This window comes from Gorilla gorilla, chromosome 1, assembly GCF_029281585.2.
Source record: "Gorilla gorilla gorilla isolate KB3781 chromosome 1, NHGRI_mGorGor1-v2.1_pri, whole genome shotgun sequence".
NCBI classification, from domain to species: Eukaryota; Metazoa; Chordata; class Mammalia; order Primates; family Hominidae; genus Gorilla; species Gorilla gorilla.
In genome coordinates this window covers 80183840-80202465 of record NC_073224.2, presented here as the reverse complement: position 1 = coordinate 80202465, position 18626 = coordinate 80183840, and the positions used below count along the sequence as shown (strand labels likewise).

At 39.3% G+C, this 18626-nt stretch overlaps 1 protein-coding gene across 1 annotated transcript in view; it reads left to right on the top strand.

The window, feature by feature from the left end:
* PAPPA2 (pappalysin 2) overlaps window positions 1–18626 on the top strand; it is a 298990-nt gene that overhangs the window by 32074 nt on the left and 248290 nt on the right. Inside the window, exon 2 of the mRNA XM_004027950.5 lies at window positions 7064–8135. Within this exon, the coding sequence (XP_004027999.1) occupies window positions 7064–8135 (1072 nt within the window). The remainder of the gene's footprint in view (window positions 1–7063; window positions 8136–18626) is intronic.

Here is an 18626-nt window from a genome sequence, read left to right as displayed (position 1 = left end):
TTTTTTGTGTAAGGTGTAAGGAAGGGGTTCAGTTTCAGTTTTCTGACTATGGCTTGCCAGTTTTCCCAGCACCATTTACTGAATAGAAGATCCTTTCCCCATTGCCTATTTTTGACAGGTTTGTTGATCAGATGGTTGTAGATGTGTGGTGTGATTTCTGAGGTCTCTGTTCTACTCCATTGGTCTTTATGTCTGTTTTGGTAATAGGACCATGCTGTGTTGGTTACTGTAGACTTGTAGTATGGTTTGAAGTCAGGCAGCGTGATGCCTCCAGCCTTGTTCTTTTTGCTTAGGATTGTCTTGGCTATACAGGGTCTTCTTTGATTCCATATGAAATTTAAAATAGTTGATGGGAGCAGCAAACCAACATGGCACATGTACACCTGTGTAATAAACCTGCATGTTGTGCACATGTACCCTAGAAATTAAAGTATAATAATAAAATTTTAAAAAAGAAATTTAAAATAGTTTTTTTTCTAATTCTGTGAAGAATGTGAATGGTAATTTGATGGGAGTAGCATTGAATCTATACATTACTTTGGGCCATATGGCCATTTTCACAATATTGATTCTTCCTATCCATGAGGATGGAATGTTTTTCCATTTGTTTGTGTCCTCTCTTATATCCTTGAGCAGTGGTTTGTAGTTCTTCTTGAAGAGATCCTTCATATCACTTGTTGGCTGTATTCCTAAGTATTTTATTCTCTTTGTAGTGATTGTGAATGGGAGTTCATTCATGATTTGGTTCTCCACTTGTCTGTTGTTGGTGTAAAGGAATGCTTGTGATTTTTCACATTGATTTTGTATCCTGAGACTTTGCTGAAGTTGCTTATCAGTTCAAGAAGTTTTTGGGCTGAGATGATGGAGTTTTCTAAATGTAAAATCATGTCATCTGCAAACAAAGACAACTTGACTTCCTCTCTTCCTCTTTGAATACCCTTTATTTCTATCTCTTGCCTGATTGCCCTGGCCAGAACTTCCAATACTATGTCAGATAGGAGAGGTGAGAGAGGGCATCATTGGAAAAAGACTTATTTCTATAGATGGGTCTTAGGGTGTCAGATGGGTAGGATGTGTTGGCTTTAATTCCACATGGACACAGTAGTCTCTAGTTAGTTTCTTCAGCTGTAATTCATGCTAGTGATTTTTGTATCTCAGTGGCCTAGGCTGCAACACTTTGTGGCAGCAGTGGCACAACTTCGCTGGATGTGTGCTTGCTGGGCTATTTCTTAGGTGGAGGGAGGGATGTGAGTGCACATAATGTCCATGGTAAGTCAGCTAGCTGGGGGTCTGGCTCACTGAGGTTGGGGCTATGAGCCTGTTACTCTAGCCAGGGGTGTGGGCATACAGCTGCTTGGCTGCCCGGGGGGTGTGTCCTTGAGGGGCAAGCCCACTGGGCTGTTTTTCAGGCCTCAGGAACAGGCACACAGTCATTTGTTCAGTCTGAAGATGTGTCTGCCCAAGGTGGTCTGCCAAGCTGTTTTTCAGGACTTTGTTGTGGGTGGGGGCATGTCCACCAGGGATAGAGTCGCACATAGTAGACAAATTATAAAAGATAATTCAAGGCTTTTTATCTCTTTTTGGTATAAGCAGCAGATATCTTGAGCATCCAGAAAAAACTCAATTAATGGAAAGAAGCAGGATTACTACTTTACAGGGGCCGCATTCAAAACTTTTTTTTTTCATGAAACAGCTGTTTGTAACTCTACCTATAATGTTCACTGCTTTATTAGAATTTTTCATAGTCTCTTTGGAGGACTATATTCCAGTTTGAGAGAAAACCTTTCTCCTTGAGGATAATTGACTCTATCAATTCCAAGTGCTGGTAATTAATGATAGTAGAGAACTGGATGCAAATGATGTTTGCTAAGACCCACGTGAGCATATTGCTCAGTTAAGATACCCATGGTCTCTAAGTACAATTTTTGGAGTTGAGAGCAGGAATACAATTAGTGAGATATCCTCCCTCAATTTACCTTGTCTCAAAACTCAGATTAAGTACAAGGTAAGGTGCTTAAACAGTTTTAAATTTAGTAAACATATACGATGGAAGCCATTTGAGAAAATGATTTTTACAATTTTAAGATGATGTGGTCCAAATGTTTGGCTTCCACACTACCACCATCTTTTGAGTTACATCATTTGATCTGATTTTTCTAATCCATGGGCTATCATAGTTCAGTTTAGTGTTGAGTAATTTCATAAATCATATTCATGTACTGGTCCCTCTGTTCTTTCCAAGAATGTGGCTTTGATGAATAAACAACGGTTATAACATGTTTGTTTCTATCTCATGTACATCCAAAATTATAAAATCTCTATGTTGCACAAACTCAAGAGTTTCACCAAGTATATTGTATTGGCTTGGACTTCATTGGTTTTGTCAGTCTTTACTCTGCTAGACTGAGAAGAAAAAGTCTCCTAAATGTAGGATTCTGTAATTTTTCCTTTGAAACAAAGTTCATCTTGCTTTTGCTTAATGAGGTCAAGAAAGTAGGGCTGAGGGTCCCTCCTGAGAGCATGTGGGGACCTGTGCAGGCTGCTCTGTGACCCCAATTTGTAGCTAGAGAATGAAGAAGAGCAGACCTGGGATGGACACATTTTGTTCACAGGTACAGTTGGTCACTGGGTCCTCCAGTAGACATGTTATGGCTGAAAACTCAGAGTATGGGCAATATTTACCCCCTTTTAAATTACAGAAAATGATATTATCAGCAAAGCAGCCACATTTAACTTTAGTAGTCAAAGGGAAAAGGAGACACTTGGCAGCTTGCAGTTGCTTTCATTTTTAGTCTTTACAATAGTGGAATCGACTCAGACTGGTTCATCAGAGCCAATTGTACACATCTCTTCCCAAACCCATGTTCAGTGACATCATACTCGTAACTTAAAATTGGCCATTGTGGGAGTAATTTATATCACAGAAATTGGCAAATGTTGCAAATCAGGACTTGGATTTTTTTTTTAATCTTCAGAGGACCAGCTTTTAAATATTTACTAGCATACCACTGGTTTTATATCTAATTTGTTATTTCCTTTGATAACACATCATGAAACTCCTTCTCCTCATCATAGCTAATGTTTGTTAATCACTTTATTTGAGCTGAACACTGTGCTAAGATACTTCACATGTGTTAGTTTATTTAATTCTCACAACAACCTCATGAGGTTTAAGTCTTAGCTTGTGGTTGAGGGATGCTGAAGATGCACAGATTTTATTTCTCAGGTAACACTTTCAAATAAGGGAACCAGAGCTCAATAAGGTGATATAACTTTTTTTTGAGATGATACAGCATGTAAGTGGTAGATTGTAGAATATAATTTCTGGCTGACTCATGCTTTTAACCACATGCACTATGGTCTTTCCCAGCATAGGTTTTGTAGAAAACTGTTCTGGGCTCAAAATAATGATATCTTGGTTCTAGTGCACTCTCTGCACCCAGTCTGACACGTAATCTCTCAGAGCCTCAGTGTCTGCATCTATAAAATAAGGCCAATGATAGTAACTCCGCCTGCCTCAGAGGATGGTTTTACCACTTAAATAATAGTATACAAAAGATTTATTTGGAAAGCTTAAGGACTATATAAATGGGAGATAACATTACAGGCTAAGTAAAAGTAAATATAGTCACACACATGCACACACACACACACAGACACACACAAAACTCCAGTGTAGAAGATTTGGCTGAAGTGAGTAATTTATATAAAGGCAGGTTCTGAGGACTCTTATAATGAATATTACTGGGTAAACTGGCAGGATGTTGGGCTTGGCAATATCTGATCTTATCTCTTGGAATTCTTTGGCTTTGGCACTCTCTAGCCTTCCCAGACAGTCTGACTGGTGATCAAGGTAGCCCTAATCTCATGGGCAGATTTGGATGGTGGATGCCTTCTAGGAATCAAATTGTTAACAAGACAGGTCAGTGTCAGGATGTTGACATTTAATGACTTTAGGGAGAATTTCTGCTATGTTATCACCATGTTTTAATAAAGAGGTCCTTTTGCTGCTCCCATAGCTATTTATACTTTCAATAGTCAGCATATTCCATTGTTATTAATTTCAGGTTTATTTTCTTCACTATGTTGAACTCTCCGTGATATCATATAATTATTTGATCACTATAGAATCTCCAGCACCAAGTACTGAGATTGGCAGATAGTATTGCTTTGTAAATATCTACCAAACTTGCACTTGCATGGGTGAGCTAACTTAGTCTGTTTCTGTGCAGTTATTCATAACAGGTCCTCGTTTATCCTAACTACTTCTCATTCCGTTAGTTTGCTGAATTAATGAACAAGTATGTATCACTGTTGCATAGGCACCTTGGACAAATCTAAGATGCGTGATCTAGTATAATTTTTAAACAAATGATTTAAAAGAATTTCAGATGATTTTTACATTTTCATGTCTGATTTAACTTACCATTGATATCAATCTTGCTAACTTTCCTTCACTGGATGAAAAATACTAAGGCTTTCAACTTCTGTCTTCTGCATTTCGTTCTACTAAGCGCAGTGAGGAATTTGATTTCTTTTGTAATATGGTATAAGCTCTCAATATGGCTTCAAAATAGTCTTTATTTGTGAAAGCTTCACATGTGACTCTGATCCACAACTAGAGTTGCTAGCATTGAGTTAGAGAATTCTATTTGCTAAGTATGCCTTTTTAACTGGAAGGAGTACAGGATAGTGCTTCAGCAACTACGTACTCTATTTTCCTACAGATGAAGTACGAACAATGGTAACAAAGCAAGTAAAATGTAGTTATCTAAGCACCTAGTGAGGTTCTTCATTTGCTGCTTGGACATCTTAATAAATTAGAGAGCAAATAATCATTACTTTGGTAATCATTCAGGATAATACTTCTACATACTGGCTACATCTCACAAGTAATATAGATGATCTTAGTGCTCTTGGCTGTAAATCTTTTTTGATGTAATTTCTAAAACTTACACTAATGAGAACTAGACTAGTATAATCAGAGTGGTCCATCTTCTATTTAGTATTTCAAGAAGTTAGAAATATCATTTCAGATACATTATTAATAACTTTATACCTTTCTATGAGACAAATAAGAACAATTATATTTTTGATAATAGACTAGAAGTTCTAAGGACAGCAAATTAAAGTGTTTAAAATTGCAAGTAGACGTCTGGCAGATAATCATGCTAATTATCTGGTAACTTATATGTCAAGCCTAACAATTTATATCTGAATGCATACATCTACCTGTGTGTATGCATCAAATATAAAGTAACCTCCCCAGTACTTTCTCTTAAAGATCAGCAAATAGCTGATACATTAGTAACCCCATGGTCCTGATATTCAATATTGCAGCCCATGTGCTCACAGGTCAGATAGATAATTAAAGCTACTTACTACTTATTAAAATAAGTGGACCAGGAGAAAATATGAATCAGGGAACTTAGTATTAATCTCACTAGATTTGTTTGCTTTTTTGAAAATCCTCTCAATACAAAAGTTTGTAGAGGAGTATTCCTTACACTTCTTTAACAGATAGACCCCAGTGTGAAAACAATAACAACAACTAAAACCCCAAAACCAAAATCAGAACACCCCATTGTACTGTAGCTAGTCATCACTAGTAATTCAGAGTATAGTTGTTAGAATTACTGGGTTAGAGAGGAAATATTTTTGCTAAAAAGTACTTTTATTTTATAAACCATGAGTTATTAATTTATGCTGAAGACAGAAGAGAAGATATTCTATCATTTTTGGAAATATAGCCACTTGTAAAGCACTTGCCTGCCATCAGAATAGGAAGCCTCGTGGTGTATAAATCTAGACTGTCTAAGGAGAATTATTGTTGGACTGGATTGTATAGGAGGTCAGGGAACAAATAAAAGTCTTATTTAACAAGCTTGGGGAGAATGACTCTTGATGTTTACCCAGGTATCTGATCCAAAGACTAGTATATTTTTCCATTATTTATTCATCAGTGCAAGCAATATTTATTAAGCATTTCCTATGTGATGCACTGACTTCATGTGATTTATTAGTAAAAGCTATTCCCGAGAGACTATGTACTAGAAGAGGTACTGAGGAGGAGATGGGGGTAAACTGAAGACAGGTTACTAGGAACATTTAAGGCTTCCAAACTGCCTGAGTCCCATCTGTGATCATGCCACATCTGAAAGTTTGTGTCCATTCCTGCTGTCAACTTATTAATGATCTAGCTATTTATGGGTGTTCTATCCTTTGTTTATTCCACTAGATTTAATAGCCCTGTGCCTGTAAATGCCCTGGGCCTGCCCTGAGCAAGGCAGGTAATGTATGATAGGACCTTTACTAATCTGGAAACAGTCTGCTTCTGTACTGCAGTGGGTGGTATTGGGTATAGAACAGTCATTCTACTAACTCAGTGATTAGCTTTTTAGGCTAGGACCATGGGGCAGTGCCATATTGCTTTCTCTGGGGAACAGTTATTCATTGTGGATGGCTATCCTTACCCATGAGAGGTATTAGAGGGAATAGTGTGCTAGGAGTGATGTCTGGGATGTTACCATCTTCTCTGAAAAGACTCCCTAATTAGTCAACTCCTTGTTTTCCCCATGAGTATCATCCTTTTAATGTTCAGTAGAGAAAAATCACCTTCCAGAGGGTAAGAGATGGCTGTCATTTGCAAAAAGTATGACTACTCTCATGGCTTCTGAGGAAATGGAAAAAGCTAGGATCAGTGAGGAAAGGCATGGACTTAAAGCCAGTCATGAGCATGAAGCACATTCGTGATGGAGTGCTAGAGGATTCTTGCCATTTGCATTGAACATCTGCTTTCCAGCTTCCATTTTAGTTATGTAAACATACCAGAATGAGTTAACTTGGGTGGAATCTCAAATCATTCCTTTTGGGGATAGGATATGCCAGAACGGCCCGATATAGGGATATGAACAGGCATCTCAGGTGAGAAATCTGTGTCGCTTACTTTATTCCCCGTTGAAAACCTGCATTCTTGTTATTTACATGGGCTTTCTTCTCCCTTTCTCCATTCCCCTTTGTATCTGGTATCTGTCTCTTCCCTCGATTCTTCCTTCTTTCCCAGGTGTGTTTGATAACTGCTCCCACACTGTCAGTGACAAAGGCTGGGCCCTGGGGATCCGCTCAGGGAAGGACAAGGGAAAGCGGGATGCTCGCTTCTTCTTCTCCCTCTGCACCGACCGCGTGAAGAAAGCCACAATCTTGATTAGCCACAGTCGCTACCAACCAGGCACATGGACCCATGTGGCAGCCACTTACGATGGACGGCACATGGCCCTGTATGTGGATGGCACTCAGGTGGCTAGCAGTCTAGACCAGTCTGGTCCCCTGAACAGCCCCTTCATGGCATCTTGCCGCTCTTTGCTCCTGGGGGGAGACAGCTCTGAGGATGGGCACTATTTCCGTGGACACCTGGGCACACTGGTTTTCTGGTCGACCGCCCTGCCACAAAGCCATTTTCAGCACAGTTCTCAGCATTCAAGTGGGGAGGAGGAAGCGACTGACTTGGTCCTGACAGCGAGCTTTGAGCCTGTGAACACAGAGTGGGTTCCCTTTAGAGATGAGAAGTACCCACGACTTGAGGTTCTCCAGGGCTTTGAGCCAGAGCCTGAGATTCTGTCGCCTTTGCAGCCCCCACTCTGTGGGCAAACAGTTTGTGACAATGTGGAATTGATCTCCCAGTACAATGGATACTGGCCCCTTCGGGGAGAGAAGGTGATACGCTACCAGGTGGTGAACATCTGTGATGATGAGGGCCTAAACCCCATTGTGAGTGAGAAGCAGATTCGTCTGCAGCATGAGGCACTGAATGAGGCCTTCAGCCGCTACAACATCAGCTGGCAGCTGAGCGTCCACCAGGTCCACAATTCCACCCTGCGACACCGGGTTGTGCTTGTGAACTGTGAGCCCAGCAAGATTGGCAATGACCATTGCGACCCCGAGTGTGAGCACCCACTCACAGGCTATGATGGGGGTGACTGCCGCCTGCAGGGCCGCTGCTACTCCTGGAACCGCAGGGATGGGCTCTGTCACGTGGAGTGTAACAACATGCTGAACGACTTTGACGACGGAGACTGCTGCGACCCCCAGGTGGCTGATGTGCGCAAGACCTGCTTTGACCCTGACTCACCCAAGAGGTAAGGGACTGGGATTTGGGGTGTCCTACTTGTAGGATGCATTTCTAACATCATTTTATCTGTTTGGTTTTGGAGGCAAATGTGTTCACACACTCCCTGAATAAGACATTAATCCACCCCATCAGACAGTATTAAGCTTTTGTGAAGTGCTAGGTGTTCTGTTAGGTAATTAGGGACACAGATGACTGAGACAAGAGACAGTCCTCACAGAACTCACTGTTTGTGGGGCAGAAAGCTGTGTACACAGTGTGAAGCGCACCCAAAAGCATATGCACCAGGTACTTGGGACACAGGAAAGCTTACTCTACCAGAGGAGGCCAGGAAATCTTCATGGAGAACAAACAAGGCATCCAGGCCTAGACACCAGTCAATACTAATTACACGTGACAATACTTCCTACAGTCTTAGCATCTTGGCAAAGTAATACAGATCTGTGAAAATGTGTTAGGTCTATTTAGTCTAAGCAGTTCAGCAGTTTTGTAAAGTTTCGTGTTACATCTCGCCACTAGTCTCCTTTAGGTGACTGGGATCTTTCACTGTTGCCCCATTAAATTCCATTCTTTGTGTGGCATCCAGAAGGATCTTTTTAAAAAGGTAAGTTGGATCCTGTCATTTCTCATCTTAAGATTTTTTCCTCCACTGCACTCAGAATAAAATCTGAACCCCCTACCTGACACACAGCCTCTTAATGCAATCTGGCCTCTGTCTACCTCTCCATCCCCACCTACATAGCACAGCCTCACTGACTTGATTCTGTTCCATTGAACAGATCAAGCTTTTTTCTGCCCTCAGGGCTTTTATGTGCTGTTCTATCTTCTTGGAATCCTCCTTTCCTTAATATTCCCATGGTGGGCTCTCTCTTGTCATTCAAACACCTACTTAGATGTTACCACCTGGGAGGCCTTTCCTAATCCCTCAAATTAAATCTATCAATTACTGTTACATCAACTAATTTAAATTTCCTGTTTAACACTTAGTACTTCAGATAATTTGTCTTTCACATTCATGTGTTTGTCTGTTTTTCCCCTATTTGGAATATCAGCTACATGAGATCGGGCCCTTGTCTATTCTGTTAACCACTATATTCCCAAGGCCTAGAATAGCAGCTGACATTTAGTTGTTTAAGTTGATGAATAAATGGATCTGATGTGTCTCTTGTTCTGAGACAGAAGCCTTAAGAAGATTCTCATTTGACGGCTGTTGCAGGGGTTGGACATAATAGAGGAGGGTAAGAAAGTAGGTAGGTAGCTAGTGAACTTGTTAATATGTGTATGTGGACAAGGTATCCCCAGTACACAACTGGTGCCTTTGTTCAAATTATGAAAAGGCTTACCTGACCTGGGGTACAGGGCTGGTGGGAGGTGGCAGAACAGGATCTCAGCTCCCACCCAATGTCTTGATGGCTACTTTTGTATTGGACACCATTTGTACAAGTAGTTCATGGTATCCCTGTGTGTGGGTAGTCCTCTTGATATGAGTTAACACTAATAGAGTGGCCTGTACTTGAAGCATGTGGTATCAAAAATCGAGTATACAGTTTGGAATCAAGGGACATCGTTAAATTTTGGAGTCCTTGCTACTTAACTAGGTTTGCAAGTTACGCAAGTCACGTTCGGAAACTCAGAAGTCTTGTCTATAAAGTAAGGATGATTGCAGTAATACCTTGCATTATCAGTATTTTCAGATTATTTTGTGAATCAAATGAAATAAAGTATAGGAAAGTAGCTCTAAAGTTTTCAAAGCACACAAATTGTTCTAAAATAAGATTAATTCTTATTATTAAGGCTGACAGATAGCAAGCTTTTATTTACATAATAATGCAAAGAGAACTAATCAAATTATCAGAGCTATTTGTATAAGAAAATTCTGTTTGGAACAATGAGAACACATGGACACAGGGAGGGGAACATCACATACCGGGGTCTGTCATGGGCTGGGGGGCTAGGGGAAGGATAGCATTAGGAGAAACACCTAATGTAGATGATGGGTCGATGGGCGCAGCAAACCACCATGGCACGTGTGTACTTATGTAACAAACCTGCACGTTCTGCACATGTATCCCAGAATTTAAAGTATAATTTAAAAAAAAAGAAGAAAAGAAAATTGTGTTTGGGTTTGGCTTTTAGATTTTGGTAACCTTAAGCAGAAGCTAAACCTCACTAACAGCAGTGGTTAGCAACACTTAGGATCCCCCAGATAAATGAGAAAGTCTGGTCTCCTAGTTTATAGTAATAACCCACTGCCCTGTCTGAGAGAGCTGTCTTTCAAGGTATCCAGGTATTATTCTCCTCAGAGTTTCCCTTTATTTCTCTGAGTTCCTATCACACTGCCCTTATCTGGGTGTTTATAAGTTACTCACCTCACTGCCTGCAGAAGGGGAACTCACTCCTATTTATAGACCCAGTAGTGTTTTGAACCTTTATTCATAGGTGACTCTTTTACCCCCCACATATAAAACCTGCTTTGTGGAATACAAAGGAAATATTTACACTTTTTGATAGTTAAAAATACTAACTCAAAGTAAAAAAGTGCTCATGGTTTAAAATATCAAATTATACCAAAAGACAGAAGGAAGAGAAACAGTGTCCTGCCTAACTCTTCCCCATCCTTCTCCACACTCTGTCCTTGCTCTGCATGGGTTACTATATTTATTTTTTTCACCTGTTTTTTTTTTTCTGGTAGTTTCCTGTACACCTCCAAATATTATATTTATATTGCTTGGTTCATCAATTTTAAACATTATCCATTGATTTCTTATGATACAGACAAGACTAACTCTCTTACATTATCTCCTTCCTTGCCCTTGCATCCTTCCGTGTAATTACTATTTTTTGTTGAATCAATTGTATGCATTATAGTATTATGACTGTGAAATGTTAATTGTTGCAGAACAAAGTACTATTCTATTATTATATTTCTTTTCTTGCACAGCTTCTTCCCATTTCCAGCCCCACCCCTTGAGTCTCTATTTTTCCTTCCTTCCTTCTTTTATTCTTTCTTGATATTCTTGATTGTTTTCAAATGCTTTATTTTACCCGCTAATTTGTAGAATATATTTATGAAAATGTTCCCCTCCTCTGAGGTGTTCTAACACTAAATAAAACTCTTCTTCTTCACCCTTAAAAAAATGTTTTTTACACTCCTATAGAGCTCTCCCTTCTAGTTAATTCTATTCTTTTCTTCCAGTCTTGGCCAGTTGTCTTTAGGTCTGCTGCACAGTTGTCATCCTGGGACTTCTCTTCAATGCGTTTTTTTGGGGGGGTTAGAGCTACTGTGTCCTGAATTACATGAATATCTCTTAATTTACTACCTTATTTTACTGGAAAACATCCTCAAGTAAATTTCTAAGAAAAGATGTTTCAGGTAATCTTTTTTGAAAATGCACTTCTCAGAATGATTTTATTCTGCCTTCATACAAAATTGATAGTTTGACTTGGTATAAAATTTTGGATTGAAAAACAGTTTATCTCAAACTTATGAAGAAATTCATTAATTACTTCTAGCTTCTGTTCTGATAATTGTGTGTATTTTTATAGGGGTGTGTGTGTATATATATATACACCCATATATGTATGTATGTATGTACATATATATATATACACACACACACAAATATATTTGTATATTCTTTTAGCATCTTATCCTTAGCCTTGTTACACTAGGGATTTGTAAGATTATTTTTTAGGGATTGCCTTTTATTGTTCTTTTGTTGAACACTGTTCAGTTTGGACACTTATGCCCCTGGTCTCTGGAAAAATCTCTTAAACTGTTACTTTGATATTTCTTCATTCAGTTTTCTCTGTTCTCTTTGTTACCCCTGATACTCCTGGGGATGAATCTACTGAACTTACTCTTTTTCTCTTTTCTCTCCTACGTTCTCTTTGTTAGTTTGTTCTACTTTTTTTTTTTTTTGAGATTTCTTTGAGTCTATCTTTCAATGCTTTTATTTACTTTTATATTTTAGCAATCATACTTTAAAAACCTTCTTATTCTTTGATTATTTTTAATATAATCTTAAAAAATTTTAAGATAAGCATTTTCAAAGATAAAAATGTGATTCATTTGGAATTGTTTTTTTGTGTGTTATATCTGATGCATCTGAAGTCAACTTTTCTTTTTTTATTATATTTTAAATTCATGACTATCCTTTATGCTGGTGACTTTCCTTAAATGTCTAATGCTTATTCACAGTAGAAACCACACTTTTAAATCTCTACCTATGACGATCTAAGAAAGAATAATTATCTATGAATTTTCTCTTTTGAAAAAAGAAATTTGAAGGCAGAAACATAGTGGAGGAGAGAGGTTTTCTTTCTTCTCAGCTCTCATACTTATTTTGTGTGTAGGTCTTTTCTGCCTTCCCTATCCTATTTTTTGTGTTGAATCTTTATTATTAAAAATATTAATTTTTTATGACTCTTGGCAAAAGCAATATTTTGAAAAATCATTATTTATCAAGCTTCTATGATGTGCCAGGCATGGTAAGGTAAGCAGAGGGACACACGTAAAGACTATGGAAAGGATAGGGCTAACGATTTGGAGGAGAAGTTCAGTAATTTTATCTGAATTCTCTGGGTTTAAATCCAGGCTGAGGCATTAAAAGCAGAACATGGGGGGTGGCTTTTCTTTGTCATGGCTTAGATTGCCTGAAAGGACTTTTGATACATAGAGATATAGATCTTTGGGTTTCCATGAGGTCCTGTGACTTGGTGGAGTTAGTCTCTGAACTAGATTAGCTTTGTAGAGCCTCCCTATTATTACAATTAAATCACAGAGCTCAAGCTCACAATTCCATTATATTGTTACTCTGAAGGGACTCAACTTTGAGAAATGCTTTGCGAGTCATCTATTGAGTGGAGTGCTCCAGGCACAGTCTTTCCACTCACAGTGGAAGCACCTTCGACTGTTGAGGGAGAGTAGTAGAAAGTGGGGGACAGACCTACAAATAGATCACTAACATTCGAATGCAAGGGTTGATGTATGAACAACTCTCCTCACTTCCCAAATCCTGTTCAATCTTCCTGCTGTGGTTCCAATGTGTCTCCCAAAGTTCTTATTTCCTGCTATGGTTCCAATGTGTCTCCCAAAGTTCATATGTTAGAAATTTAATCCCTGAAGCAACAGTGTTGAGAGGTGAAAATGTTAAGAGATACTTAGGTCATGAGAGCTCTGCCCTCATGAATGGATTAATGCTGTTATCACAGGAGTGAGTTTCTGATAAAAAGATGAGTTTGCTACCCCTCTGTCATGTCTGCTTTCTTGCACTTCTGTCTTCTGCAATGTTATGATGAAGCAAGAGGACCTTCACTAGATGCAGGCCTCTCGAGCTTGGACTTTACAGCCTCCAGAACTGCAGGAAATTAATCTCTTTTTTTCATAAATTACCCACTGTCATGTATTCTGCTATGGCAGCACAAAACAAACAAAGATGCATTCCTACCACCCCCAGCAAGAAACCAGAAATCTAGCCCAAAGTAGTTCCTCTCCCAAACGCTCTGAGAGGAGAGAGAGCCTGACGAATCCAGCATCAAACATCTGTAACCCAGATGGGCCTATCAAAGGGAGAGTACTTATCAAGCTCTGGACTGGTCAGGAGGAGATATGAATTACAGATACATTACCCAGCCAGTTGAACAGACTTACCAAGATAAAGGAACTTGGAACTAGGCAGGGCTACATAAGCCAGATGTCTGTTTCTACATAGTAGCTGCCCTGAGAGATGATCTGCGAGAGTTAAGGGAAGGAAGGGTGTTGAGTGTCCAGTTCAGTAAAATCACAAATGTCATTGACTATTCCCTATGGTGCATACTAGGGAGCTGAGCCCAAAGGAATTTCTGTACCCTCAAGGGAACTTGTCTTCCCTGACCTTTGCAGGCTTCAGCTTCTTTTTGGTTATTAATTGTTTCTGTCACATTTCTCCCTAAAATTATGTCTCAGAGTTACAGTTCTTTGCTGCTGCACCTACTTTCCATCCCATGCTTTCTCTCCTTTTCACAATAGAGTTGACCAAGTATTTCATTAAATCTGGAACTCTGCTTGTCTCTCTTTTTTGGTTTCTATATCTCAGATCTCATAATATTGCTATAATGTGGAGAAAAGTCTCCAAATAAAAGCAAATGGTTGAACAAGGCATCAATCATCTAGTGTCTGACCATGCTCTGAAGCAGACAATGGGGATACTGTATATTTGTTTTCTCTATATTTGTTTCTGAAGCCTGTGGTGGGCTAATTTCTGAAGCCTGTGATGGGCTAACATCTCTATGTTTTGGCAACTCATTGTCTCTTCTTTGCCTCATTCCCTGAGGTTTCACTGGGGAGTTCAAGGGCAGAGGACTCTCATACATAGCAAGGCTTGCCCATGGCACACTCCCCTCTAAAGAAGTCCTCAAGAGGGTGGCTGGGAATTGTCCTGGGCTATATGGCAGAGAGTGGGGTCTGCAGGTATACAATAGAAAGGGTGTATCTTGGGACAGGAAGGTAGAGGCACATGGCATCAAAGGGAACAGGTGCTGCACAGACCTGGATGCTTTGGATTAGCTGTGCTTTGCTCACCCACACTCAGAGGCTGTTGAGCCAAAGGCATGGTCAGGCTGGGCCCTTGCAGTGGCTGGTCTGTTAAACATCAGCCAGGCTTCATTATAGGTTTCTTTTGAAGTTGCGATTCAAAGTTCCCTGAAGCCAAAAAAAACACACGCAGGGAAAATAAGCGTAAGGGGTAGAAGAGGGCAGGAAGAAAAGAAGTGGAGGAGAAATTTTAAAACTAAACAGCAAAAAAAACCTGCCAGTTCCCTCACTTCAAAATTCACAGGCAGTGTGAACTCTAGAGCAAGCGTCACCTTCTCACGGTCACGTCAACTGGCAATGGGAATAGAAGGAAAGAAATAAGAGGAGGTTCCATAGATAAGCACAGTAAGTTTACCTACAAATAGAAATGTCTCCTGTTTATTTTCCTATAAGCCAGTTTCTCCACAGTTCCAATAGGCACCGTATTATGGAGCAAATGAAATCCACAGTTTCTCTGTTCACCTGGCTTGTGGACTTTTCCTCCTCAGGTGAGTGGCAGGGTGGGGAGTGGTGACTGTTTTTCTCCTTTTCATAGTTTATTTCTAGCCAAATAGACAGACTTGTGAGTGAGCCATGTAGTCTGTCTGGGTTAAAAATATTTCCTTTTAGAAATTTTTCCAGAGAGACCCCAGTCTCCAACTACACTCAGTTATTCAAAATACTTTGGCTTTTTCCTAGGAGTTGGGGTGCTAGCCCTGGTGCCTTGGCCAGATGCCAATCTGTCTCAGATGATTTCACTTACAGGTTCCTTCCTAGAATTTAAGCCTAAGAGTTTGAAAGACAGCTGCACACTTACACATTTTTCTTTGTCTTGGACTCTTGTTTGTAATTACTTCAGTGACTGGATATAAATGAAATCTTGTTGGTAGGTCTTCTCCTAACCAGGCCCTCTTTCCCTTGATGTCAGAGTTGTAGAGTGGGTAGTGGGCGGGACCTGTAGTTAGGGTGGCCGTCAGGGGTTTTTCTGAGGTTCCATCAGAGCACCAGCCTCTGGAGGAAGCTCCTGATCTATTATTAATTTCAACTCCAAGGTTTCTCTCACTTCTTACCCAGAGCGCTGTCCAGTGGTTGTGGATCTGATTTCCAGAGACAAACACTTAAATAACTACTACTTATCCTTCAAGTCTCAACTAGGATGCACATTCCTCCTTCTTGGAAGCGTTCTGTTGCCCTCAAATACAAATTAGCTATCTCATTTGTATCACTTCTCATCCCCCTATAGCAACCACCCTAATCCAGGTCCCCATCTTCAGTCATCTGGATTATTGCAATAGTCTTTTAACTGGTCTCCCACTTTTGCCCTTGCACTGTTGCCCCGAGTCTATTTTTAACATAGCAATCAGAGTAATCCTATTAGGGTATAACTCAGATCAAGTCATTCCTCTCCCCCTAATTCTCCAGCAGCTTACCAGCTTATTCAGAATCAAAGCCAACAGCATGACTCTGATCTATAGGGTCATATAGCAGCAGTCATTTCTGTGGCCTCACCTCTTACCATGCTCCTTATTGCACTCCAGCCACACTGGCCTTCTGACTTGCCAGATGTACTCCTACTGCATGATCTTTTAAGTGGCTTTTCACTTTTCTGGAATATTCTTCCTCCAGATTTCTACACAGCTAACTTTCCCACTTTCTTCTGGTCTTTTTTCAAAGTCGGTTTCTAGGTGAGGCCTTCCCTGGAGACCTCACGTAAAATTGCACACATTGTCTTGGCTCTTTATGGTTTCTTCCCCTGCTTTATTTTTCTTTTTAGAATTTATCTCAAACATGCTATTTTGTTTATTTTGCTTAATATTCATTTTCTCCACTAGAAAGTAAATTCTACGAGGGAAGGGGTTTTTATACGTTCACCTACAACAGCAAAAGGAACAGACTAAGTATGCAATAAATAATTGTTAAAAAAAAGGAATGTTCTTACTCTAGTACAGTGGTTGGCAAAGTATGGACCGTGGATCAAATCTGGCCTATCACGTGTTTTTGTAAATAAAATTATTTTGGAATACAGTTACACTCACTTGTTTACATATTGTCTATGGCTGCTTTCATGTGGCAGAGTTGTGCAGTTAAAACAAAGACCACGTGGCCCACAAAGCCTAAAATATTTACTATCTGGCCCTTTATGAAAAAAACTGCCAACCCCTGCTTAAATACATATTTATCATACCATACTGTAACTTCCCATTCTTGTCTGTCTCTTGCACAAGACTTTAGTTTCTTTGTTCACAGTTCTTGGAACACATTTGTTATTTTAAAAATGAATTAGTGTATACATATAAATATATATCTGTATGTAGATGGAAAACCAATGACATGGGGAAATGACAATGTAGGGCAAGGGTTTTAGTAGAGTAAAAATTTACAGGCAGAGGATACTACTATGGATGGAAAAAGAAGGGTATTCAGAAACTACACTATAGTAAACTTTTCTACTGGTCTCATTGCTATGGTAGCATTGCCCCATTTAGATCTAGTAAGTAAAATAACTGACAATACTCATGGAAGTGTGAACATGTTAGCTAAGGAGGGAATGGCTTTAAGCCATTTTCTTCATTAACTTGTTATTTGAGTACCTGAGTCCCCAGGAGGCTCTAAAAATCTGAAACATGGGGTAAATTTTGATGAGAGTAAAAATAGCTACAATAGCCAGGAGGTATTAATAACATGAAACCCCTTTACCTAGCGAGTCAGTGAATGAGAGAAAGATCAGACTCCAAAAAAGGAATACAAGATCTCTTGGACATGATGTTACAGATTAGGCAAGATCCTTATCAGGCACTTTAGTTAGGATTTTGCAATTGTAGGGAACAGACCTGCTCATGTTAACTGCAGAAACTGGATTTATTGTAAAATTACATATGGGCTGAAAGTGGTGCTAGAGAGTTGCAGAGACTGTGGCAGTCAGGAACTCCATCTCTCTCAAAGGGTACATATTTCTCTAAATCTTAGTTCATTCTCACCATTCATGTCTGTTAGCAATCTGCTAGATTACTCATAGTTTCTGCTCCCTTATAGCTTTAGTTTAAAACATTGCTTCAGCTTGCTCTGGCTCCTAATTTATCTCATTGAGTTTTTCCCTTCAGATTTATATCCTATTGACAGTTGCCACAGTTTCTCACAGTACCTTGGTTCAAATTCTGAAGACAGTCAGTGTCAACTGGCCTAACTCATCTTTACATGTTAGTTTGGAAGTCACAGGTTTCTGGCCAACCTTGGGTTTAAGAAACTGTGGCCAAAAGAGCAGGATAGCTGGAGGGCTCCTCAGAGCTCCAGGTCTGCAAATCTCTCTCAGCTGATGTCAACCCTACTTGGAGTAGAATGAGCTGGTTTTTCATCTTTACTTCTTGAGGATGAAGCTTCTGACATGTTTAATTCTGGTAATGTCCTTTTCTTTAGACCTTAGACCTTGGTATTCTTGGTGATGTAACTCCCACTGAATTTTAATGCTAATTTTAGTCTTGGAATTGCGTGATTTAGATTTCAAACCCAAATATGCTAGGCTATCCAAGTAAAGTACCTGGTTCATAGTAAAATTATATATAATATTTTATATATATATATATATATACACACACACACATATATATAATTATACCAATGAAACAAAGCATTTTGCATGGATTATTTTATTTAATGCTCAGCATAGCTCCAAAAAGTAAATATTTTGATTATATGTATTTTATACTTAAATTTAGATAGTCAAATACCTATCGTTATGCAATAGCAGACATAAGTTAAACTCCGACTTCAGAGCCTGTTTTTCCAACTGCGATTCTATATTGTGTGTTAAGTATAAGTCTTACACACCAGCAAAATGTTTAGCTGATAGTGGATTAAAAACTAAGTATTTGTTGATTTTAATTATGTAATGATTATTTCAGAGAATACATTCTTGAAGAATGAGGGGAAGGAAAGGAAAACTACTATGGG